The sequence below is a fragment of the Filicampus tigris genome, chromosome 22 (genome assembly GCF_054856515.1).
Source record: "Filicampus tigris isolate MCC_2025a chromosome 22, RoL_Ftig_1.0, whole genome shotgun sequence".
Taxonomy (NCBI): Eukaryota; Metazoa; Chordata; class Actinopteri; order Syngnathiformes; family Syngnathidae; genus Filicampus; species Filicampus tigris.
In genome coordinates this window covers 6,145,304-6,169,041 of record NC_141238.1, presented here as the reverse complement: position 1 = coordinate 6,169,041, position 23,738 = coordinate 6,145,304, and the positions used below count along the sequence as shown (strand labels likewise).

At 41.7% G+C, this 23,738-nt stretch overlaps 3 protein-coding genes across 8 annotated transcripts; 2 read left to right on the top strand and 1 right to left on the bottom strand.

Moving 5' to 3' along the window:
* Positions 1-435: 435 nt before the first annotated feature.
* On the bottom strand, positions 436-23,716 carry recql (RecQ helicase-like). 4 transcript variants are annotated; one of them, XM_086023164.1, is made up of 18 exons: positions 23,589-23,716; positions 20,941-21,009; positions 13,214-13,393; positions 10,476-12,927; positions 10,082-10,152; positions 9,350-9,583; positions 9,002-9,181; positions 8,763-8,869; positions 8,285-8,483; positions 8,051-8,217; positions 7,788-7,866; positions 7,543-7,691; positions 7,217-7,334; positions 6,932-7,070; positions 6,763-6,854; positions 4,990-5,206; positions 4,597-4,726; positions 436-2,032 (listed from the first exon to the last, which is right to left on the bottom strand). In XM_086023164.1, exons 5-18 carry the CDS (start codon positions 10,104-10,106, stop codon positions 1,412-1,414), a joined length of 2,457 nt encoding a protein of 818 aa, XP_085879290.1. In that variant the 5' UTR covers positions 10,107-10,152; positions 10,476-12,927; positions 13,214-13,393; positions 20,941-21,009; positions 23,589-23,716; the 3' UTR covers positions 436-1,411. The 4 variants fall into 4 exon arrangements, with proteins under 4 accessions (XP_085879290.1, XP_085879292.1, XP_085879293.1 ...); XM_086023166.1 differs by having other exon boundaries at positions 10,476-12,922; XM_086023167.1 differs by lacking the exon at positions 13,214-13,393 and having other exon boundaries at positions 10,476-12,922.
* On the top strand, positions 10,935-16,078 carry golt1ba (golgi transport 1Ba). 2 transcript variants are annotated; one of them, XM_086023187.1, is made up of 6 exons: positions 10,935-11,103; positions 12,482-12,573; positions 12,717-12,895; positions 13,257-13,338; positions 13,595-13,620; positions 14,552-16,078. In XM_086023187.1, the coding sequence occupies exons 1-5, from the start codon at positions 11,079-11,081 to the stop codon at positions 13,601-13,603; spliced, it is 387 nt and encodes a 128-aa protein (XP_085879313.1). In that variant the 5' UTR covers positions 10,935-11,078; the 3' UTR covers positions 13,604-13,620; positions 14,552-16,078. The 2 variants fall into 2 exon arrangements, with proteins under 2 accessions (XP_085879313.1, XP_085879312.1); XM_086023186.1 differs by lacking the exon at positions 13,595-13,620.
* tmpoa (thymopoietin a) lies at positions 16,432-23,407 on the top strand. 2 transcript variants are annotated; one of them, XM_086023182.1, is made up of 7 exons: positions 16,432-16,985; positions 20,305-20,422; positions 20,520-20,669; positions 20,791-20,924; positions 21,709-21,840; positions 22,082-22,182; positions 22,425-23,407. In XM_086023182.1, exons 1-7 carry the CDS (start codon positions 16,743-16,745, stop codon positions 22,849-22,851), a joined length of 1,305 nt encoding a protein of 434 aa, XP_085879308.1. In that variant the 5' UTR covers positions 16,432-16,742; the 3' UTR covers positions 22,852-23,407. The 2 variants fall into 2 exon arrangements, with proteins under 2 accessions (XP_085879308.1, XP_085879309.1); XM_086023183.1 differs by lacking the exon at positions 21,709-21,840 and having other exon boundaries at positions 16,436-16,985.
* Positions 23,717-23,738: the final 22 nt, after the last annotated feature.

Here is a 23,738-nt window from a genome sequence, read left to right as displayed (position 1 = left end):
GATTGAAGTACCTTTGAAAGCAATGCGAGTTGATAAAATATATACGTATTTTATGTCAGATTCTAACACGGCCTGGCAGGCTCCAGAGCGATGCCAGCCCAGGGGAATTTCCGGCAATGTTGTGCTATACTTGTGTTGTTGAATATTTGTGACTATGGCACACTTGGGGATTACATTTGCATTGAGGCAGAGAAGTTGGGTAGAATGCCATGTGAATTATAAGTAAAATTTGAACTCATTCCCTGCCAGACATTTTCAGACCCTCTTTTGCCCTAACGTTTGGGGGGGGGGAAGGAGAAATAAGGTCTAATCTTAAGATCATTTATTCACATAGTGCAAGATACTATCTGCATCTTTTTATTTCCATAATTGAAAAACGCAACATGGTGTGCGCACGTATGAATAATGCAAGGCCTACCTAGCATCTGGCTGCTTTTTCTGTCCAAACTTATATTGCCCCCCTTCCAGCTTCTAGCACTCTCACTTTCTTTTGAAATATAACTCTCTCTCCCCACTGTCAATGGCTATGCTCATTTTATATGTGGCGCACGGCCGTGGATGGATTCCATATTTCAAATGACAGCAACGTGAAGAATCAATTTAGACCGATGAAAGCTCCCTCTCTCGAGACGCACGCGGCCAGAGGTCAGTCCGTGAAAAGAGCGAGGGAACTGAGGCCGCACGCAAGCTACGGGCTTGAAAATCCAAAATCGACAGTGTAGGAGGATAAAACCTCGCGAGGGCTTTTGAATCCTACTGGGCGGACTGTGCTGCTCTGCATGAGTAAGTTATTGAATCCCATATCAGGTGGTGTCAATCGGGCCCACAAAAAGGACTATTGTCAGATCGAGGAACGGAAAGTGACCCTCTTGAGTATTGTTATGTCACCCGCGGAGTCCCGCAGGGGTCAGTACTCAGCCCACTATTGTTCAATTGATGTCCTGCAACTTTTTGCTTCATCCTCAAAAGGGAGGACTCCCACCATCCGTGGTTCGTTTTCGCCCATGTGAGAACTTTTCTTGCCTTTGGGGGCACCCCAGAATTGGACTGCTGAGACATTTAACGCAAACTATCCAATTGGATATTCGTTCAAACAATGCTCCCCGCATTTATTTTTCAGGTCGCCCTTTTTTTCCCCCCCCCAAAATGTCGCTTGTAGAATAGCAATATATTTACTGAAACATTGGCAACAGAGCAGCTAAGACAGCTAATTCTCAAGGTGCCTTTTTTACAAGACAAAAATATTACAGTACCGGCGTGAACATACCCCCTAATACGTCAAACGTTCAAGTTTAACAAACAAACTTCCGCGACTCTAATCCAACAGTCGATTGAATATCTTCCAAATTAACTCGGGCGCACTGTGGAGTTCTTTCCAATTTGACTGAAACAGGAACCTGTGATCACAGGGTCACCGGCGAACCGGCTTCCTCCGACCGCTGAAACGAGTCCACAAGCTACGGGCCGTCTGGGCGACGGTCATCCTGCGGGGCAGTCGCAAGGACTTCAATGGTTCCCGGATGCAAGCCAGCAGCCCCGACTCATTGGGCTGCCGCAGATACTCATGCGAGATGTAGTTTATTCTCCGTAGTTGATTCCTGTAGTGGTTCCGCAGGTCACGCAGCTCCTCGGCTGCCGTTTCGGAAATGAAGGAAGCCTGGGATGGAGAGCTGGGGACCGTGGAGGCCGGTGGCTCGGCAACTTGAAACGGCGACGGAATGGCCGATGTTACATTTGCGTGGGGTTTCTTTCTTGTCCGTTGAGGAGTGGTGGATTTACGTTTCGAACAAGACTTCGCCGGTGTTTTAATTTCAACATTGACTTCAACGACACGTCGGGGCAGGGAGACTGTCCCGTTGTCTTCTCCGCCAGCATAATTGTCCATCTCATCCGCTGGGTTGACGCTCGGTTTCCTTGACAAGTTCTTGTGTGCCTCAAATTGTTTCTGTTTCAATTGGGGGGGACAGCTGTTTTCCTTTACAATGTAGTCAAAGACCTTACCTATCATCTCATCACTGGGAGCTGGCACATCCTGTCATAATGAAAATCGGTATCAGTGTCGGAACCGTATCGAGAAATTGCGGTTATTGCATGAAAGACATAGCACAGCATTCAAGAGGTGTTAAGACTGGTGGATACAATGATTCGGCATACCTGTCAACCCCGGGCCGTGCCGAATCTTACAAAAGTTGTCATTTGCCCGTACATTTTTTGTGTATAATCTTACACAGTATTTATTTTTAATCTTACACAGTGTTTATCGCTCAACCGGGGGGGGGGGGGGGGGGGGGGATTTGGCTCCTGAAAGTCAGCCGAAGTTCGCAGTCGGAATGGCTCCGGATTAGAGCCGAAACGGGAAAGACGAGATCGGTCTAACAAAAAACGAGCTTTTAATGTTTTTTTTCCCCCCCCGGACAAAAATTGTTATACGTCGTACACAATTTGAAATGATCAAAAAAAAAACTTATAAAATACGGGGAAAACGTACACGTTGACGGGTATGACTCAGTATTTAGCGAGTAGAAAACAACACAAACAGAGCAATTGTGAAATTAAATGTTAGTCATGTTGGGATTCCATACTACCGCGATAATATAGAACAGCTGGGATTCTAATAGGAAGGCTTCAACATTTTGGAATTTATATTTGGGATTGTTTTGCCAATTTATTTAGCTTTTTACACACTGGGGGCAACTAAGAAACCAAGTAGCATCCAATTTCAAACAGACCGTAATATGGATAGCTGAAGCACGCTCCAAAGCAAGAATAATATTTGCACCTCAGTGCCAATTAGTCATTTCATTCTTAAAATTGAATCGTTCTGGTGTCTGTTGATTGCCATGCGATGAGCAGAAAAAAAAAAATAACTTAGTACTTAGTCAGCTTCTCCTCTGGATGGGGTGGGAGGGGGACTATGGGAGCTCTTTCTTGACTTTCTTGGACACTGGAGCTTCTCCATGACTGTGATCTGATCCCTTTACCACTTTGGCTTTTTCCTGGTCTCTCTGTGTTTTAACCTGTTGGCCATTTGATGACAATCTTTACCCAGAGGGGATTAAACTCCTAAAGGGAGTGGACAACAGAGTACCAGCCCCCCTCCCCCCCAAAAAAAACTTGTATACAAGGATGATTGCTAAACTGAGCATTTTGATGACTAAAAGTGTTTCCTGCAAAATATTTATAGGGATTATAAAGGTAGCGAACTATTGCAGCTTGTTTGCTGTGAACATGAAGAATTGGATGCAGTCCTCGTATTGAGGTTTCGCATCCATTTTGTGCAAGGGGACCAAGTATCAAACAGCTACAGAGCATGACGCTTGACACTTTGTGGTCCAACGTTCTTCGGAATGCCTCATCTTTACTCCTACAAACATATTGTAATTATTTTACTTTGTGGCCAAATAGATAAATATTTGTCTCGTCTGACCACAAAACCTTCATTCTGAAGCAGCCCTAGACGTAAAACTCCATATGGACAGTGGACACCGGTGTTTATGGAAAGCTGGAGTCTTTCTGGGTTGTTCATAAACATCCTGATCACTTTCCTTTCATTTGAACTTGGCACTTCATAATTAAGATGCAATTGTTTGAACTGTCTTGCTTTGAAATGACTCTACAGTATTTGAAGAAATACAGTAAATGTATTTATTGCTCACAGAATTGGGTAGCTATATTTCCAGTTTATTAATTTTATTTAAAAAAAAAAAGTTTTTAGAACAAGCCCCGCAAAACTCTGTTCAAGCGCTGCACATATTGATATGGCGAAAGATGATTATAATCTATATATTAAATGCAGCAAAATGAATCCGTTTGCTCAGTTTAGCAATCCTATGACATCGTCGCCTACATTTTGATAAATGCAGTCAGGTGGCGGAGCTTGGTATGAATTCAAGAAAACATAATCATAGAGAGTGCCGATTACTAATTAGCTACATACGATTAATCATGTTAAGAACTAAGCAAAAGCAGCTGCGTGTGATTTCATACAATGTAACGAATAAAAAAAAAAAACACAACAACATACACTTTGCAAAAGTCAGAACAATGTAGCATTTGATTCAGTGATGACTTACCTCAACTCAGGCCTTAGGAAATGGGGGACATTAATTCGAACGTGATATTGATGAAAGTCACACACAAATGCGCATGAAAGTCGGGAGAAAGTGGTTGGAGAAAATGAGCAAAAGGCCATTAAATGTCAACAACTTGTAATCACAAAGGCAGCGGAGTAAAAAGGTTAAGAGGAGCATGAAAATCAGCGCCTGACATTACATTTTTGGTGCGCGTCAACATCGGATTTTATTTGGTTCACAAAATATAAAAAGTGATTAACAACTAGCGTCAGTCAACACAGAAACTGAACATCTTTATTGTTATCAAAGAATGCGTATGATTCAGATACTTTCAGGGTGCAGCCGTTGTAGAATTTGGAGTATTTAAAGGTCAAATTGCCCATATTACATTTTTTTTTTTTTTTTTTGACAGTAACACTGTTGATATCCTCGATTGAAATTTGGGGAGGACAATGAAGAAGTGTTAAGAAAAGCTCAGAAGCACACGAGCATGCATACGCACCAAGTAACAATTTGAACTCACCAATGGAGACTTCGATAATGGCGCCCGCATCTTCATGCTTAGCATGTGAGTTTGGCTCTTCAGCAGGGGGGCTTTGCGGCCCAGAATTAGGTAAAAGTGGGTGGTGTATGGAGTGAAACTGAAATCCTCTCTATAAAAATAGAAGGCAAACACAGACATTCGAGGTTAGGAGTTAAATATTCTTTAAAAAAAAGTTGGCTCCAAGACCTTTGAAAAAGAGTTTTGCAAGCGTGACAAAAAAAAAAAAAAAAAAAAAAAAAAAAAAAAAAAAAAAGGCTTTTCATTTGTCTCGGGTTTGACGATTCACGCCAAAATAATTCATTCGATGAATACCCGAAATTAATTTTCTTTGGAAACTGACGTCATTGCGATTCCACAACATGAAATAGTGACCTGAGGTATTGTTGGAGCAGCAGGTGGACAATCACATTCTCAACCTGCGGTCGAGACAGTTCGGTGGTCTCAATTAACTTCCTGTGCTTGGCGGGGCCCTTTCCCATCCAGGTGTCCACCAACTTGAGAGGAGTCAGCTTCTCATCCCTGGACGCTGCAAGCTCCAAAATCTTCACCACTTGCCTGGCATGTTTGGTAATGTCCATATCGATGAAGTCTGAAGATTGGAGGGATGTTGATCAGTATTGGCTGTCGTACAGAAGTTACAACTTTTGATCTGGCATCAGAAGGACACGTAGATACATGAAAGTAAGACTTGCTAGCTTAATAAAGGAAACAACATAATTTTTTTTTTTTTTTTCATTATTCAAATTATTTTAATCTCTGCCTCTAACCATTTTTCAATTATGGTGTACAAGTCACAGTCACAAAAAAAAACAAAAAAAAAAACATAAGAAAATGGCATTTTAACAGCAATGCCGTATTTTTAAGTTATACAACTATCAAATATATTTAGTAATGTTAGTTGCATGATTTCCTATGATTTATCAGAATAAATCGCATTAATTGCACATTTCAATGTCTCATAATTAGGGCTGTCAAAATTAAAGCATTAACTATGGAGATTAATTTAAATTTCATAACGCACTAAAAGAAATTAACTCAGTTAACTCAGTTTTATTTACTTCCTGTGGCAGCTGATATCTGCTCACTTTGCAGCCAAATTTAGAGGAGAGTGACTGTCACAAAGACGGGCTTTTACGTCGTTTTACTTTAAAAAGTTGCTTGATCGCTCATTGGAGAAATCCAAAATAATTTGCGCACTTTGCAAAGCCAAATTCAAATACCGTATTACTTGTACGTCTTTGGTGTATAGTTCAACAGTTGTATTTTACAGGAAATGAATGATATCCAGGTATCAAAGAAAGCTATTAGAACAGTCTTTGAATCAAAATAAACGTTAATTTTTTTCCATATTAATTCCAACATTTTACTCAAGTAAATATCGGCTCCAAGCTATGTGAAAAATTGTCGTTGAGAAAAAAAAGATTAATCGCGATTAATTATGGAAAATGTTGCTGTTAATTAGTTAAAAAACTGTAATCGTTTGACAGCACTAGTCATAATATATCAGAGGTGGGCATTTCACTAAATTTTGCTGGTCCGTCATTTTCCGTGATGAACTGAAAAGTTAATGCGAGTGCAAGTTGGTCGAAGTTTGAAGACGGAAACGCTAACGGAATCCTGTTTAAAAAGCTAGGCGGACCGGCCTAAAGACGATCACTATTTGGTCAAAAGGCGAATAGATGGACCGGGAATTTTTCGTTAAATGCCCATCTCTGATGAATAAAAACCCAAATCCGTCATTTGTCCGTCCGTCATTTTTAAACGATGACCCGTCATCCGTCAATCGTGAGCAAAAAGGGTGTCTGTCAGCCTGACAGAATGCCCACCTTTATGCATGCAAATATGTGTTAAGCCCACTAAAAACGTGGAATTTCTTTTACCGCTGTCACTCACAGCTCTTAATGCAAATTTTATTAGCGGCTAAGAGCAAGTGGGCAATCCTTTGAAAATGATTAAAGAAGACTCCCGCTCAGGATAAGGCGCTTTGACGGGATTTCAGGAAGACATCGCAGTCTTAAAAAAAAAAAAAAAAAAAAAAAAGGTGATACGCGGAGGAATCCTCCTCAAGGGCTGGATTTCACATTATTATCATGCGCTTAAAAACATAACCGGCTCTGACTGACTTATCATGCCGCACGCACAAACCTTTTCCATTGCGGCACGTATCACACGTCTGCTCGCATTGTTTTTCGTCCCACACTTCATCAAAATGAACTGCCAGCAGAGAGCGACGACACCTGCCAACCGCAGAGGGAGAGAGAGAGATCACATGATCCGTATAACAGGGGGGACGAAGACGGTTTGAAGGTGTTACCTGTCAACATTCTGGCAGTAAGCCACCATGTCATTCAGCTTCTTTTGACCAACATTCTCCATTACGACCATTGTGCTGACGCGGAAGATGTCAGCAAAGCCAAAGTAGATAATGCAGTCGGCTGGAAGATCGTCTCGACCTGGGGATATATATATATATTTTTTTTTTAAAGAAAATATTACATCAATAAGTGTGATGATCTGAAACAAGACAGTGGGGAAAGTATAAAAAAAAAAAATGGAGGACACGGCACTGTATATTATTATGTCTTTTGTGTTACTGTACCTGCCCGTCCACTCTCCTGGTAGTAATTTTCAACTGACTTGCTGATGGTGTGATGGATGACAAACCTGACATTGGGCTTGTCTATTCCCATGCCAAATGCTACCGTGGCTACGACCACCTAAAGGGACATAGATTAAAGTCCTAAAGTTACTTTCTTATACAGTAGATGAGGGCAAATATATGCGAGTAGCTACATTAAAAGTTAATGTTCCTTCTTGATTTTTTTTTTTAGGGTGGTTAGATTTCCGGTACTTTTACCTCGCAATTTTTTTTTTTACAAGATTTGTTGGTTTCAAGTTGGAATTGGGTCTTCAATCGCAAAATACCTGGATTTTGCCAGAGGTCCACTTGTGATGAGTGCGAGACTTGTCGTCGGGGTCCAAGTTGGCGTGGTAGGGAGCAGCCAAGATGTCCCTCTGTTGGAGTTCAGAGGACACAGACTCTGCATCCTTCTGGGAGAAGACATATATAATCCCTGTGTGGTATTAAATGAAAATCGTGTTGTTGTTTTTTTTAATAAACATACAGTACAGGCATTTTTAGCTTTTACTAGTCTCGTTGACTGTAGTACCTGATTGGCCCTTGTATCGGTTCTTTAACAGGGAGGCAATGTTGCTTAATACAGCATCGTCAGAAACTTTGGCACGGACCTAAGAGACATAGAGCTGTTCAGCGTATTATCAACAAATTAACGTTGAACATAAAATGGACCCTTTGTTCGTTCCGGTCACATTTTGTCATTAAATGTCGACATTCCGTAAGATGATTTTGAAACCAACGACGTAGTTTGCAGTTTGTGCATTCGAACAAGTGCGGCCGTCATGGCAACGCTACCTCATAATAGAGATTGGTGCGGTTGAACGAAGCCGCGAGTGAGATTGGCTTTTGCACGCACAGGATCTTTCCACAGTCCGCGAGGATGCTGCTGGTCGCCGTAGCTGTGAGCCCAATCACTGGCACCTTTGGAAATTGCCTCTTCAGGATGCCCAACAGTTTATAATCTGCAGAAGGAAATGCTGGTCAAAATCTCGGTGGAGGTTTCCCTTCACATGACGTAGAAGTAAATACCTGGTCTGAAGTCATGTCCCCACTGGCTGCAGCAGTGCACCTCGTCAACAGCGATACGACTCAGAAGATTCGCATTGTTGGCTTTCTCCAGGCGCGACATGAACATCTTGCTCTTGGCAATTTTCTCGGGAGTCACGTACAGTAGCTTGAATGGGGACTGCTTGTCTATCATGCCAGCTAAAACCGTCTTAGAGTGCTCCTGTAAATAAGAAAATAAAATACACGTGAGGCTTTGAATGTGAAGAATGTCTTCCGCATCATCCATGCCACAACACCTTAACGTGATTTCAGTCCAAATCTGGATTACTGGTCAATTCCGATTTAGTATGCACACCCCTAAGTGAAAATTGAGCCCATTTTCCATCCCGAGAAGGGGCGTGGTGGCCATCGGGAATTTTCCCCCCCCGAACGGCCGGTGTATTTCCGAGCCGGTCCTGGACACCGCAGCCGCCGGTCACACATGACCCCAAGTTATTACCTTGCTACTTGAAGAATTGAGCATTACTGCTGCCACGTTGACGGACGTCAGGTGCATGACTTGATCCTCCATCAGCGACACCAGGGGAGTCACAACCAATGTAAAACCTACCATGCAAGCATACTTTGTTTACCCTATGTGTGTTATACATTATTAAAGCATTTTATCAAATTGTGGAAGACTTGGGGGTTGGGGGGGGGGGGGAAATAACGCTATGTGCTTGGATCTTAGCATCTTACCGTCAGAACACATCGCAGGTAGCTGATAGCAGAGGCTTTTCCCTCTGCCTGTGGGCATCACCAAAAAGAGATCTTTTCCAGACAGTGTCAGATTGATGGCCCTCAGCTGCAGGGGTCTGAACTTGGAAAGGTGAAACGAATCCTTCAGGTGCCGCGCCACATCTTTGGACCACGCAAAATCTAAAAATGTGAAACAAATGAGGAACTGTGATTTATGGTTGTAAACATTTTTTTTTTTTTTTTTTTTTTGGACTGGCTTCCTACACTTACATCAAGCATTTAGTGACGTACGACTATTCTCACTATTTAAAATCTTTGCCACCCAAGTGCAAAAAGAAGTTAAGTTACCCGTGGCATCATAGTGCTGCATTTCCTCTTCACTCATTTCAGAGCCAGTTCTGGAAGACTGGCTTGACGACGAAGACGATGATGATGCAGATGCAAAATCACAGGCCTCCTCCGCCTTGCATAGCAGCACATTCTTGCGGGAAGTCAACTCGGTTTTCTTTTCAAGGAGCTCTGCTATCTGTAGCTCCACCAGCTCAAGCTCGGCCTCCACGGAGTCCAACTCTGCCTGAACATCTGTAACGTAACACAGCGAAATGGAACAAATTGTAACCTTGTTACAGAAAAACGAAAAGGCTTCAAAAATGATACCATTTCAATGAAGGTCTAAATCAATATTTACAACAGCAAGTGTACGCTCGAATGAAAGTCTAAGCACAATTATCTGGAAAAAATATGCCTCACGAGTTAAAGTTGAACCTGAACCTCCTGCCACTAGAGCAGCCACTGCTTACCTGATTAAATAAAGCTAAAAAAAAAAAATCAAAGATGTTTGTGAAGCTTTTTAATTGTTAAAGTGATAACAGTTGATCAAATAACATTGAAGGCAATTCCTTGCCATGCAGTTGCAACAAAATGCAGTTAGGTCTTGCACCTGCACATGTTTATCCTCTGAGGCCAACACCTTCAGGGTTAATTATGTCTCTCTTGTGTCCCTATCAAGTTCTCTTGCCACCTGGCAAAAAACAACAGCATGCAAAACGTTTTAGGGTTGCTTTAACACATCAGACTCACCGTTTGTCTGACCAAGACCATCCATGATGTGAACAGAGGTTAACTATCTGTCAAAATCACAAGTATGAACCCTGCAAAAAAGGAGAATTTCAGCAGGGTGGAATTATTTGACGTTATCATTCCTGCAATACGTATAAAACCCCTCAAATTTAGCAGATTAATTCTCAAAACTTTACTATTTAGTAAAATTAAAAAAAGGGAAATGAAAGCCCTTTCTACAATATCTTGAATGAATTCACCCCCTGCAAACTGTAACTCGACGATGATGATATACACATAAGCAGCAAGTTAGCCAAAGTAGCATGACGTTAAGGAAAGTAATACTTTCCATCGCACGCAGAGCTAGCTATACTAAAAAGCAAATACTTAAGGAATATCAAACAACAGAACTCACCATTCGAACGCTGTTCAGACCGTTTTCCTTGTTGCTGAACCCACTTCACAGTTACTATGGTTGCTTAATTTATATGTGTGCCCTGGATTCTGTCTCCCAGGTTACCGTTCAAACTGCGTCGATTCAGACACGTACAACTCCTCGGCTGCGCTTGCACCAAGTCACAAATTTTATTTGAGAGAAAAATGTAAACATAAAATGTCGATAGGGTATTATGTAAACATATGAAAGTGTGTTTTTTTTGTGGTGTGATTTAGTGGGTAGGCGTACATTCAAGAACCACAGAGAAGCCGGGTAAAACACAACAAAAATACGGGAAAAAAATAAAATCCCAGCAATTAAATGTCCATATCCCATAAAATACATTTAATATTTAATTTCGTATCGTACATTGAGGAAATGTATCATTTACTCTCGGAAAGCGTGCGTTGTGTGTGCTTTGAATGCAACACAATGTTATTCCGGAAGTTGTCATGGAGCGAGGGTGTGTTTCCGGAAGACGTGGCTGTTGCTGCAGTGGCAGCTGTCAAACCTAAAGATTATTAGATGAGCACTTCAGTCTTTTAGTTCTTTTTTACTCTCACTGGTCAAATTAGTGCCAAGATGATTTCCTTAACGGACTCGCAAAGTAAGGTTTCCTATTGCCGATCATCCAAGTAGTCTTCCTCTTTTTGTATGAACCCGGCTTCGTGAGCTAGTTGTTAGCATCTGAGGCTAGGAATGCTAGCTCTCATTTCCCCCTCAGCCATGCCAACGCTACACTTCAGTGACTTTGTTTATTAGTGCATTAAACGTTCTGTTTCTGTATTTAGCTAATTTGCTTTTAACACAAAATAGTCTATTTAAAAGTATGCATTTGCTCAGGAACAATGGGAACATTCTAAACTAAGCTATGCTTACTGTGAAAGAAAAAAAACAGAGTTGAAAATGGAATTGAAAAAAAAATGCAGAATTAAATTGAATGCAATAAATGATAATTGAAATCACGCCTCCAAGGTGAACTGATGAATTGTAATTTTAAATATTTGCCTTACAAACAAGTGACGTGTAGGTCGTTGGACAGTTGCCTGTTAATGTCAATTTATTTGCATAGTCCTCAATCACAACAGGGTCTTTAAACTATTTGTATCTTAATAATAATGTTATTGTAGCACCCATAGAAATTGCTTGGTTTTCATATATTCGATAACGAGGTTGTGGTTGTCATTTATAAAACATGTATTCTAGTTTTTTACAAGGAAAACTTGTTACGAGTGAAACATTTTTCTTTTATAGAGTATTTTTCCTATTTGTAAAATGTTGTTGTACCAGTGGAGTAAGCTTTAGTTCCAGTTCAGCTGGTCTAAGCAAGCTTTGCAGTTTTTATTTCATGTAAGATGGCTACATCCAAACTGCAGTTCGAAAAATAAATTACATGCAAATAGTAACACCATGGTAATATGCTGTATGTACTGCTAGTAGTATAAGACCGATTGTTTTGTTGATCTTGTTGCATTAACGACACATAAGTCAAATATTTCAGAAGCCATAAATGGCCTTCAAGTGTCTGGGCTGCAAAAAATAATTTAAAATAACTTTCAGGCCGTTTAATTTTGGTATTTCTATGTTATCATGTAAATTTTCACCCGGGGGGAAAATATTTTGAAAAATGATCATTCCCAAAGGAAATAATGTAAAGTACATTCATTTGTTCCTGTCTCAAAGGGAATCATTATAAAACCTTTATAAACTCTGCAGGTGATTTTTTTTTTTTAAATAATTCATATTGTGTCTGAATCTCTATAGAATGCTATCTATGCAGCAGCACTTCCTTGATAAATTACATCGTAAACTTCAGCTCAGTTGTGAACAAGTCATCTGTCACAGTTACGAGATAATGACACGTTACGAGCACCAAGAGTTATCGGTCGAACCGCAAAGCTGTTCCACATCAACTGCAATTTTTTTTTTTTTTTCTGACAAGAAAACTGAACAGGCATGTGCGTGTGTGTGTGTGTGTCCAACAGAAATCGGAATGGGATTAACAGGCTTCGGCGTGTTTTTCCTCTTCTTTGGGATGATCCTGTTCTTTGACAAAGCACTCCTGGCAATTGGGAACGTGAGTGTGTATGTTCCATTGCATGGGTTTACTGTATCTCTTTTGCTATTCGACATTCAATATATGCTGTGGGATGTATAAGTGGGTGCCCAGATGTCTAATTCTTAAAATGTTCAATCAATTTTTTTTTTTTTGTCCACCAGATCCTGTTTGTTGCTGGACTTGCCTTTGTCATTGGCCTAGAGAGGACTTTCCGCTTCTTCTTCCAAAAGCACAAAATGAAGGCAACCGGTTTCTTCCTCGGAGGCGTGTTTGTGGTGCTGATTGGTTGGCCGATAATCGGTGTTGTGCTGGAGGTATATGGATTTTTCCTCTTATTCAGGTAAGAGGACACCACACGCGGTGAAACCTGCACTTTGAACACACAAAAAGTAGCACAGTTTAGAGTTCAACCGCATTTTTCTGAACGAAATAAGCTTTAACGTTCGTCGTGTACGACGTCAGCAAATGTGGTGAAACTTCAGCATCTGTATTGTGCGGGGGTTTTTTTTCTTTTTTTATACATTATTAAAGATAGTACGGAAACCTGTAACTACCCAAGTAGAGTAAACATTTTTGACGCGCAAATACGTTATACTAAAATCAACTAGATTCAATGTGACAGTCATGAATAAATGACGTCATAAATGTCAACACTCACGTCTGTTTCCTTTTTTCTTTTTTTTTTTTTGTCACTGGTCCAGAGGCTTCTTCCCCGTTGTAATCGGCTTCATCAGAAGGATACCGGTCCTGGGCTCCATTCTAAACCTGCCCTTCATCAGCGCAGTAAGTGTTCTCCAAATGTTTCATGTCTCGTTATGGCCACTTTACCTTAACCACACTGCAAATGGAAACATCTCAAAAAGGGCATCAAACAACACCGGGGGTAAACGCGGGCTTTCGTCTGACGATGCATTCACTGTGTAATTTCAGCAGATGCAATAAGTAACTTCATTTAATGAACAAGCCCCACCCACTGGTTTGTGGGGGGGGGAAAATAATCAATTTGGGATGACTGTTTCTGTGCTTTTGTTTTTCAAAGCCTTCGTAGGATAATCAGCAGTCGTGGTCAGTCACTGCCGATTTTCCTTGCATGCGTGTAATGCAATAATCAGAAGTTGATATCGAACACACCCGTGTTAAAATGTCCATTTTTTTTATGAGTCGTTTCAGGAATCTTTCTGTCTTTACAACTTTTTTTTTTTTTGCATGGTTCAAGTGACTAGAACCGCTGGAACTTTATTTGGGGTTAATCAGAGTCATTTTAAAGTGGACGTCAAGTCAAAACTGTTTATTGTGCCCCCAACTAGTCTAAACACAGTATTCTGATGAATATTGGGTGGGTGGGATACGAATTAAGCAGATAAATGTACTCATTTAAGCCATCCAATGAGGGAGGCTGATATTTTATGCAGCACCGCCCCCTGCTGGAGACTAAGATTGATGTCAGGGTTTGTTTTTTTTAACTGTTTTCAATTAAGTTACCAGTTCACAGGTGGAAAAAAAATCTGATATGATTTTCTATCTGTTTTTTTTTTTTTAGTTCACCAAATGTGATATTTTAACAGTGGTGTGTAGACTTTTTATATCGACTTCAAGTATACTTCTATATATTTATTTAATTCAATGTGCAATGTTCTTATGCATATAAATAAATATATCCACAGGATAGCTTTAACTTTTAAGGCACACGCCACAGGGCATACAGACAACTGCAGTATAACATAAATTCATCCTAACCTAATTTAAGTGACCAGAGACTGAAAGACACACTTATATCAATGTATGGGTCTATTTTTTTATTTTATTTTTCTAAATTAAAAAAAGAAAAAGCGAACTGTCGATTTTGGAGAAATTTCAAGCATTTTAAGTGCATTTATGACGCATATCGTCCTGTTCCCCTGTGGCGTGTCCCCGTAATCTTTTTTTTTTTTTTTTTTTTTTTGGAGCTACGTGTTCCCAACCGAAAGTCAACACGGTTGCTCTCTTCTCTTTCCAGTATGTGGACAAAGCGAGCGAGGGCAACACCATGGTATAACACTGACATCTCGGATGCAAAGACGTCGTCGCTTGGAAACGGCGGCTTCAGCAAAGCAACACAATCTGCCGATGGAAATGATTTCAAGTTGCTCAGGTTATACATTCAGCAACGACACCCACCCGCAGGCGGAAGAAGAAAGACTGCTTCTCTTGTCACCTGTCACCACTGCCCATCAATAGGTCATCAGTCTGTTACTCCAAGAGTGACCAAACTCTTCTTTCCGATTGATCAATCACATATGAAAGTGGGGGAATTGAAGGTATTCAAAGGCATCACAGAATGTGTGGAGTATTGAGTCGACGCCCGTCTGCAAGATGAATAGTGGACAGTTTTTGCCGTATTGTCCTTTTCGTGCCTCTGCTTTAAATTCTACAAAGCTTTTTATTTGCGCTCTTGTCATGAGAGGGTTTGTTTTTGTCTCGCGGCTATTATTATGAGCTAACCGATGTCAAACACCAGGCCCTTCAATTCGATCTCAAAAGACGTTACTGTCGGGTCCAAGTTAGGCAAGTGGCATGCATGACATGTGTAGGCCATTTAAATGCTGGACATTGCGGTAGGACAGGATGTTTGATACCATTTTTGTCATTTTGTATATTTAAGCACGTCCACAAAAGATGCGATGAAAGCGACTTTTGTCATGCTCCACTGTTTAGTTGCTCGAAAGTAAACCATGTGGATTGCCAACAGGAATGGCTTTGTGGTCAAATACCAAGTGTTGTGAATGTTTTTTGTTTCATTTACATGTTCTCTCTCTGTTCATGTTTGGCAAGGTTTTTTTTGTGGGTTTTTTTCATTATCAGTGGCTGGTATTTAATACAAAGTTTCCCCATTAATGAACTGTACAAATTGTGTTTACAGTATTTTGTATAAATATTTGTCACTAAACAAAGAAAATAGTCTTTTTGCAGGAATCTTGATTTCTTAACCGTAACAAACAAATCGAATAATTTGACTTGCTGGACTTTCGTATGTTAGTTGCAGTGTTGGAGTGGAACCTGCAAAATGGAACAAAATCCCTTCCATGATGCTCTTTTGTTGTTGTAATTTTATTTTCTCCTATTCACATAAATTCTAAACTGGATTAAACCTCTGTAGGGGTTGCTAAATACCCATTTTTCTTTGTATGACAACTTCAAAATGTCAATTTTTTTTTGCTAGGCAACGTTTGGTGAGTTTTCGTTCATGTTTGGGCCCTCAAAAAATGCAAATCATTATGGAGAGTAATAATTTCTGCAGAAACAATAGGGACATCGCAGCAGTCGCTTCTCGTCCCAAATCATTTTTTTTCAGACTCCAACGTCGTCATCCTTTATTACCTTGGCAATTACTTTAATACATGAACCTTTAGGTTAATTTTAAATGTATTTATTTTGGTATTAGCCGGATAGTCGTCTGGGAGTTGTAATGCTTTAAATGTGTGTCGCAAGAAGCGATGTCATCTAGCAGCGGTCAATAAAAAAAGTGATCGATTCGGTTCATGAATCTTTTGAACAATTCTTTTTGATTAACTAATTCTATTAATTCAGTTCACTTAAAAGCATTGTCATGCCCAACTCTCACCCCTCCCGTTGGCTATTAACTTTCGTACTGATTTCCACCGTATTTTTGAAAAAAAAAACTAATAAAAACTAACAAAAGACGCCCTGAAAAGTAACTAAAGGTAGAGACAAAACTGAAAACAAAATTAAAAACTATTATGAAAATTCCAAACACACACACAGGCGCGGGTGCCGAACCGCGAGTATGCAGGGGTCCCCTCTTGCGATGGAAGCCAATCACAGACAGGAAGTCGCGCCCTGTCTGGGTCAGAAGGTGGCGCTGACGCACCAAAAGTTATTTGCCAACCGCCCAAACACACGAAGAACAAGAAGCTTCTTCCCACTTTTCGCAAACCGCCTCCTAAAACGTGACTTCATTTGGACGGAGGAGGAAGCCGCAACTTCCAAGTAACAAGTCCGTTTTTATCCGTTTTAACAGCGAATATCTTACTTTGCGGAACAATTCCAGTAAGAGGCGCCAGTTAGCCGCTCTGATCTCACAATCGCTCCTGTTAACCCCCCCCCCAACCCCCTCCCCACTCGAGTTTCCCTCGGAATAAGCTAGCTCGGTTGCTGTCTTCCCTTTCCCGCTGTCTTCGCACGCCGACATGCCGGAATATATGGACGACCCGTCGCAGCTCACCAAGGACAAGCTTAAGAGCGAGTTGGTGGCCCACAACGTGGAGCTCCCGAGCGGCAACCACAATAAAGACGTGTACGTTCAGCTTTATCTGGAGAATTTGACCGCGCAGAACAAGAAGCATGTCGCCGCCACGACTTTGGACGCCTTCTCGAGTGACGAGGAGCTGCCCCCGCCTGTGGTCTCGAGCAGAAGCCGCTCCTCGGGCAAAGTGAGTACTTTTGTCAGGGTGAAGAAAGGTGACTTGGAGAAACTACCACGCATAAATGTGTTGGTACGCCATTTTAAACCGTGCACGATTACGTTGGTGGGAAAAAAAGCAAAATAGTTGTAAAAGTTTCTGCTGTTCTTTTCATCGTGCAATGTGATTTAAATTCAAAAGACGCGTACTGCAACTACCATATGGAGCGAGTGTGGTGCGATTGCTTGTCAACAAATATTTGACGTTTGGTAATTGTATGTTCATCTGTTTTTTTTGTTTTGTTTTTTTTCTCTGTGAAAATTCACCGTGGCCTGAATGGCCCGTTTGTTGTTGATCTTAAATTTCATGTCAGCTGTCGCGGCCCTCCTCTTGTTGGATTCTAAAAGCTTCCCCCACAAATTTAAACATGGCACTTGACAGCTGAATACAGTATGTCCGCTCGGTTTTTCCTTCTCCTGGCTATCAGTTGGCATGGGCGCAGATGGGGAAAGGGGGTGGGGGGATATACCCACCACACGCCGCTCCCCCCCCCCTCACGCTTTCTCTACGTACTATTGGAGCTGCATTGAGCCTGCATGGCGTATGTTATGCTACAACTAATTATGCACAGAAGTTGCACAAGAATGTTGGAATCTGCACTTCCGAGTGAGGATCTCCAACTCGGCAAGGCTGCTGATTCCTAAAAGGCTGACAAAAGAATTTATGTTATTTCCCCTTTTTTTTTTTTTAAAAAAAACAACAACAACAACATATTTGTAAGGGTATTTCGACTTAGCTAGAGTAATATTCACAAATAAGAATTTGTTGCTGCTAAAAAAGCATCTCTGAAACTTTTGAGTTTGAGAGAACGTGACAAATTACATTTCATGAAAAATGTGATTTGGGTCACGTGATCCACAAGGTCTAATTATTGATCAAGTGAACTATTCTGCGTATAAACACAACTCGGCAGTCTGCGTTGCCATCACTTGACACCCTTCTGTTGAAAGTGGGGGAAAAAAAAAACTTGTGGAGTTATTTCTTTCAATGTTCATGTTGATGGCATATGCGTCTTGTCTTGTTTGGGGTGCCACTTGGCATGGGGATTGAATGAACAGTGAGTGCGAAGTGACGTCATCCGCGCTTTATTTGGCTGCCTGTGGGGGTTGCTTGTTCTATTCGCGGTGTTAAAAGTTTTGAAAGACATCTGTGCGCACAGGTGGTAAACCGCACTTTTTTTTTTTTTACTTAAAATTTATAGAGGGTTCCTCTTTTGCTGGCAGCTAAAAAAAAAAATATCCAGTACATCCCATTTAACTTTTCATTTTAAACTTGTAAAGCAGGTTAACGCACAGTAAAGCTAATAATTATTTTGATAGTAATGTCACAAAACGGAATTGCTGTAATTAGTTTTCCCTTTTAATCTAGTAACCCTAACACGCAAAGTTCCCGTTCACGTAAAAGTGCTTTATTGGGCGGTTGTTTTTATTTGTACAGTATATTAAAAAAGAGATGCGTACAATTTAAGTGTTGTAGTAATGCTATATAAAAATTTCTGTTACACTTTTTACAGTGAATAGAGGCGCAAAGACTGCCCTTTTCTTGTCGTCTTTTTTGTTGTTCCCTGTCGCAAAGATATGTGACATCTTTAACATGCTAGCATCTTTGTTCTTTCTTCTACTTTGTTTTATTGAGGAAATGCTTTGGGTTAAAGGTGACGCCTGCTTGTAGATTACACCCCATACGCGCCATAAAATACCGTGCTCCTCCATAATTGAGCCCTTTGCCTTTTTTTATTTTTTTTTTTTACTGTGTTATCCATCACGTTACCCGACACACGTGTGTTTGCGCGATTATAGGCTATCCCCGGTGCTCCGCACAAAAATGAATTCCTCACATTTTTCGCATAGCAACCTCAAGGCAGAGTATGAATCTGTATAGATTTTCACGCGTGAAGGCGTTCCTCCTCTCATGAAAGAGTAGTTTGAGCTGTAGATTAAACATTTTTTGGGGGGGACGATAACATCCGACAAGAAAGGCAGGTTTGGGCTCATATGTTTACACTGGAGATAAGCAGTTGACCGAATGTAATTTCTGTGGGGAAAGCAAACCAATTATTATTATTTATTTTTTTTCAAATTCCAATAATCTCCTCTTGGAAGTTGATTCTAATTCTCAATGAAGCATAGAAATTAAATGAAGAGTTGAAATATCCCGTCCACCGGGTCTTTCATTTCCAGGATTTGCTTCGCGTTACCTCATCCAGGCGGCAATGTCCGCTTGTAAGGGAAAATCTGATGGCGTTTGCGTTTACTCTATAGAGTTTTGCGGGCTGACATCCAGTTCTGACCTCAGCGTTTAGTTATGTCTTTGAAAGCAAGGGCGTGGTCAGCGGGGGTTTGGAACATGGGCTAGTTCTGCCTTCCTCTTTTCCCGCTCTCCTCAGCCAGGCTTGTTGCGATTACAAAACACTTGGCCGGAGCTCAAATCCAGCCTTGTCCGTTGCGGTAAATGCCCAAAGTATTGTAGGACAACCTCCTGAAGCGTGCCTCTTACGTGAGGTGGAGTGCCGCAAGTATTAAACTGACAAGTGGAACACAAGTTTCTGGAGTTCTTCAGATTTTTGGACCAACTTGCTGTAGGCTAAAAGAAGCATCGTAGGCCCGCATCTTCGGTGCAGCGATTCTGACTTCGGGCCGTTTTCATGTTTCACACTGCGGCCCGACCGCTATCAATTAATAATTTCCGGGAAGAAATTCTGATAACCACTAAAGTCGGACGATTTAGTTTTCAAAACAACGAGTGAAGTAACTTATTTTGTGGTCTCTTAATTACAGTATTGTGCCTGTTTTTTTTTTTTTTAACTTAACAAGAGCAACGTTTCCACAACCTGGCCGACACTGAGAAGTGACACCAGAACGGGGAGGGGTGGAGGAATGTAGCGTGGAAACGTGCGGTGACATTCTTAAGGAAATGAAGTGCAAACTTGACATTCTTCGGCTGGTTTGCAAACTTGAACCGCTCTGGCTGTTTTTCTGGCTTGAAGTGCCGAAGACATACTGTATCTCAGAGTGAGCTTTTTAAGCATTAGCATGTCTGTGTAAACGCTTGTCTACTATCTGAATAAATAAGGAAATGTACAAGGGGGGGGCCACTTAATCAGTTCCACTTAACCAGTTTTCTGCTATTGCCCGCAGGCTAGTTTTTTTTTTTTTTTTTCTCATCTTTGAGAAAGATGTTTATCTAGAAGGAGTTGAACTGACTAGTCGATAAGTCGACTATACAACCAACATCGTGAAGGTCAGCGGCGGAAACAAATTGCTCATACAGTCATTTCAATGCTAAACAGAAAGCCCCCAGGAAGACAGACAAGATTCGTCCAGACGAACTGGACGTGACTACCCTGACCGACGACTACCTGAGGGACGAGCTGCTCAAACACGGAGTAGACGCTGGCCCAATTGTGGGTGAGTCCGCATTCCGCAAACGGCGTGCTTTCCCCCCATAGCGCACGACATTAGTCAATTGGCTCGGATCAATTCCTCTCTCGTGCCATCTTCCCAGCATCAACGCGTAAGCTGTACGAGAAGAAACTGCAGAAGCTACTCGATGACGCCCCCGCGCGGGCAACGATCACAAAGATAGTCGTCACGGAGATCCAAGTCAACCACAACGGCAACTCCGAATCTGACCTCTACAGTGACAAGGAGGATGGTAAGGCCGGGTTACTGGTTTATGACCAAACGCGCGGATTCCGAGGATGCGGCTTTCAGATGGGGGGGGGGGGGGGGTGACGATGAGCCTAAAGTTGCGTCATAAAACTGTCTGCTTTTAGACGTCATGGCAGAACTGGAGCCTGAGCCTGTGCCTGTGGCTGAGCCCGAACCAGTTCCGGTGGTGGAGAGGCCAGTTCGGAGCAGAGGCAAGACACCTGTGACCGCCCGCACTCGCAGCAGCGAGCACAAGATTGTAAGTAGCTACTCACCCTGCTGTTATTGCCTCTCGTTGATTCCTTCGTGTCTTTTCTTCACCGGTTATCACCAGGAGTGCTTCACTGTAAAGTCAAAGACAGACACGGATATGGGCAGGGTGAGACGCAGCAGGATTTGATCATAGTTCATCCTCACACCGCAAAGGAAGTGTGTGTTGTTGTTTTTTTTTTTTTTTTTTTTTAAATGCTCGAGTACAGTGCAGTCACTCCCAGTGTTCTCAAATCTCGTTTCGAGCCACGCCGTATGTCAGACTCGAAGCACATGATGCGGATTAGCCGTTTCCGCGCCACGGCAGATTCTTTTCGCGCCAACGTGTGCTCGGCGTCGTCGTGTTTTTCTGCGCTGCCCCTGTTTCATTTTGCTCAAATTTGCCATTGTATTGTTTGAACACTCTTCTCACTTTTAGTTTGTTCCCTTTTTGGGTTGCCGATTTTGGCGGAGCGGCTCCTCCTGCTCACATAACATGATTTCTAATCAAGCAAAAATGTGATGTTTTTTTTTTTTTTTTTTTTTTTTTTTTTTTTTTTCCCCCCAGAAGTGGCCTCATATTTTCATTTTCAATTTGACTTTCCCGTGACCCGTCAAGCTTGAAGGCTCTGTCGGGGGGGGGGGGGGGGGGGGGGGGAGCCACTCTCGCACGCCATATGGTTGGCTATGGCGACTGTATGAAATTGTGCTTGTTCGCACAACACAGTTGTTGAGTTGCTGTCGGGGACAGTTGTCCGGCAGCTGGGTGGACAATCACGCGCGGCGTTTTTCAGCAGGCGGAGTCCCCAGATGGGCCGCAGCGTCAAAGGAGACAGCAGAAAATCACAGGCTTCCTGTCCGATTGCAGCCCTGCGAAGATGCACAGTAGCACTTCCTCGCTGTTCAAGGACATAGTCGTGACGCAGGTGTGCAGTCGCAGACTCAGATCTTTAGACTACTTTACTGGTTTGCGTAACCCAACTTGAAGCACAAAGGTGAACAAAGTTGGACCAGGCTTTTTTTTTTTTTTTTTTTTGTAGTAGTCACCTGGTGAGGTATTTGGGGGTGTCATTTGCTAATTGTGGAGAATATGCACAAAGTTCATCCAGTGGATGACCTCTGCCCACTGTTATTCAAACATAAATGAATATGACCGTCTGTCTTCAGGTGGAGAAGATAGCAGCCCGTGACCAAGCCCCCAAAGTGGACGAGAACGATGTTCTTAAACAGCTGTTCACCAATAATGGCAATAGTCCTACAGGGATCATGTAAGTACTTGAGTACAAAATGCACACATTAAGACATGTCTACATTTTCCAAATAAAATCGGAGATTTTCCATTGAGATTCATAATCATGGAATAAAACACGTCATGTTGTTCGAAATTCGTATCGGTCAAGGAACTGACTCTTTGAATGCCTTTACTGCTTTGCTATCTGCTTACTAATAGCTGTGGAGTTGCCAACAACAGAAAGACATGAGCCAGAAGTCGTTTCCCTCTCTTTTTCAGGGCCACTTGCAGACGGCCAATCCGGGGAGCCGCCGGTCGCCCGGTGTTCTCCAGCGATCTGTGGAATGATGAAAACTCCCTTCTCTTCTCTCCCAAAACTACTAAAACCATCAGCAACTCCACCTCTTCCTCTTACACAGAGAGCCGCATTATCAACAGAGTCAACAGCTTGCCAAACTCCTCCTCCTCCTCCTCCTCCTCCTCGAAACCCTTGACCAGCACAAGCGCATCCATGCTTCTGTCTGCACCTCCCCCTAGCGGTCCAACAAAAGTAGTGCGCCCAGGCATGTCTCTGTGGAAGAAAGTGCTCCTCCTGGCAGTCGTGGCTGCCTTCCTGTTCTTTATTTACCAAGCCATGGAAACCAATATCATCAACCCGTTTTCAGCAGGTGACTCCGAGGTGGTAGCCAGTGGTAGCAAAGCATAAAGTTCGCGGTGGAGATAGTGGGGGAGGACTGTTTGCTCATAACATTTAAATTCATCTGTGAATCACCATTACAGTCTTGTTTTTAAATAGGTGGTCTGAAATGATCATATTGTTTCCTTGTTTTTTGTTTGTTTTTTATCTCACTGGATGTTGGCCCATCCTGTGAAATCACGACAAAGCCAGACACTTAATGCAAAAAAAACAAAAAACAAATACCATAGTTGATGTGGACTCACTAATACTGTATTATTTTCTTTCTTTTTTTTTTTTTTACTTGCATGGTGTGATTGAACTTACTGTTTTTGAGATTTCTACTCACACTTGCCTTTGGGTGCAAGTCTTATTAGCTGTAGCTTTGAAGATAGATGGGGTTTTAGTTTGTACTTGAGCCATCTTTGTAGGCTTATTATCCAGATATAATGTAAGCCTTATAAATATTTTTTCTTCAATGTTCACTTTATAATAAATGTCTTATTGTATTCTGCCTAATTATGCATTCATGTCATAGTTATTGAAATACAGTATTGAATTTACTCAATAAACTATACATATGTAATTCTGTTGAAAGTGCATTTTGTTTTTGTGTAAGCTAAAACTAATTAAATTCAGTTTTGGTCACTTTGTAATTTCATTCAACATGTCATTTCTACATATACAGTAAGTCTCTGCCAGTGTTTACATTTTTAAATGATCAGCTCTACAACATTCAGAGAAAATCACAATGTCTCACGACTCACCACTGAGCTGCAGTTCAGGCCTGCAGGCTACTCATGTGGTCCTTGGGGGCTACCTGGTGCCTGAGGGCACCACGTTGGTGACCCCTGAAATAAGGGTTAGGTTCAGCAGCAGGTGGCCTTTTTTTTTCCTGAAACGAAAAAAGGTAAATA

Excerpts from the sequence above, each read along its gene's own strand:
- recql (XM_086023164.1), bottom strand. The coding sequence starts at position 10,106 with ATGGATGGTCTTGGTCAGACAAACG. Across the intron at positions 9,584-10,081 it reads TGGTCTTGGTCAGACAAACG|ATGTTCAGGCAGAGTTGGAC; the intron begins GTGAGTCTGATG and ends GTTACGTTACAG. Across the intron at positions 4,727-4,989 it reads CTGCTCCAACAATACCTCAG|AGAGGATTTCAGTTTCACTC; the intron begins GTCACTATTTCA and ends CTATTTTTATAG.
- golt1ba (XM_086023186.1), top strand. The coding sequence starts at position 11,079 with ATGATTTCCTTAACGGACTCGCAAA. Across the intron at positions 11,104-12,481 it reads TTCCTTAACGGACTCGCAAA|AAATCGGAATGGGATTAACA; the intron begins GTAAGGTTTCCT and ends TGTGTCCAACAG. Across the intron at positions 12,574-12,716 it reads CACTCCTGGCAATTGGGAAC|ATCCTGTTTGTTGCTGGACT; the intron begins GTGAGTGTGTAT and ends TTTGTCCACCAG.
- tmpoa (XM_086023182.1), top strand. The coding sequence starts at position 16,743 with ATGCCGGAATATATGGACGACCCGTCGCAGCTCACCAAGGACAAGCTT. Across the intron at positions 20,423-20,519 it reads AGACGCTGGCCCAATTGTGG|CATCAACGCGTAAGCTGTAC; the intron begins GTGAGTCCGCAT and ends CCATCTTCCCAG. Across the intron at positions 21,841-22,081 it reads AGGACATAGTCGTGACGCAG|GTGGAGAAGATAGCAGCCCG; the intron begins GTGTGCAGTCGC and ends GTCTGTCTTCAG.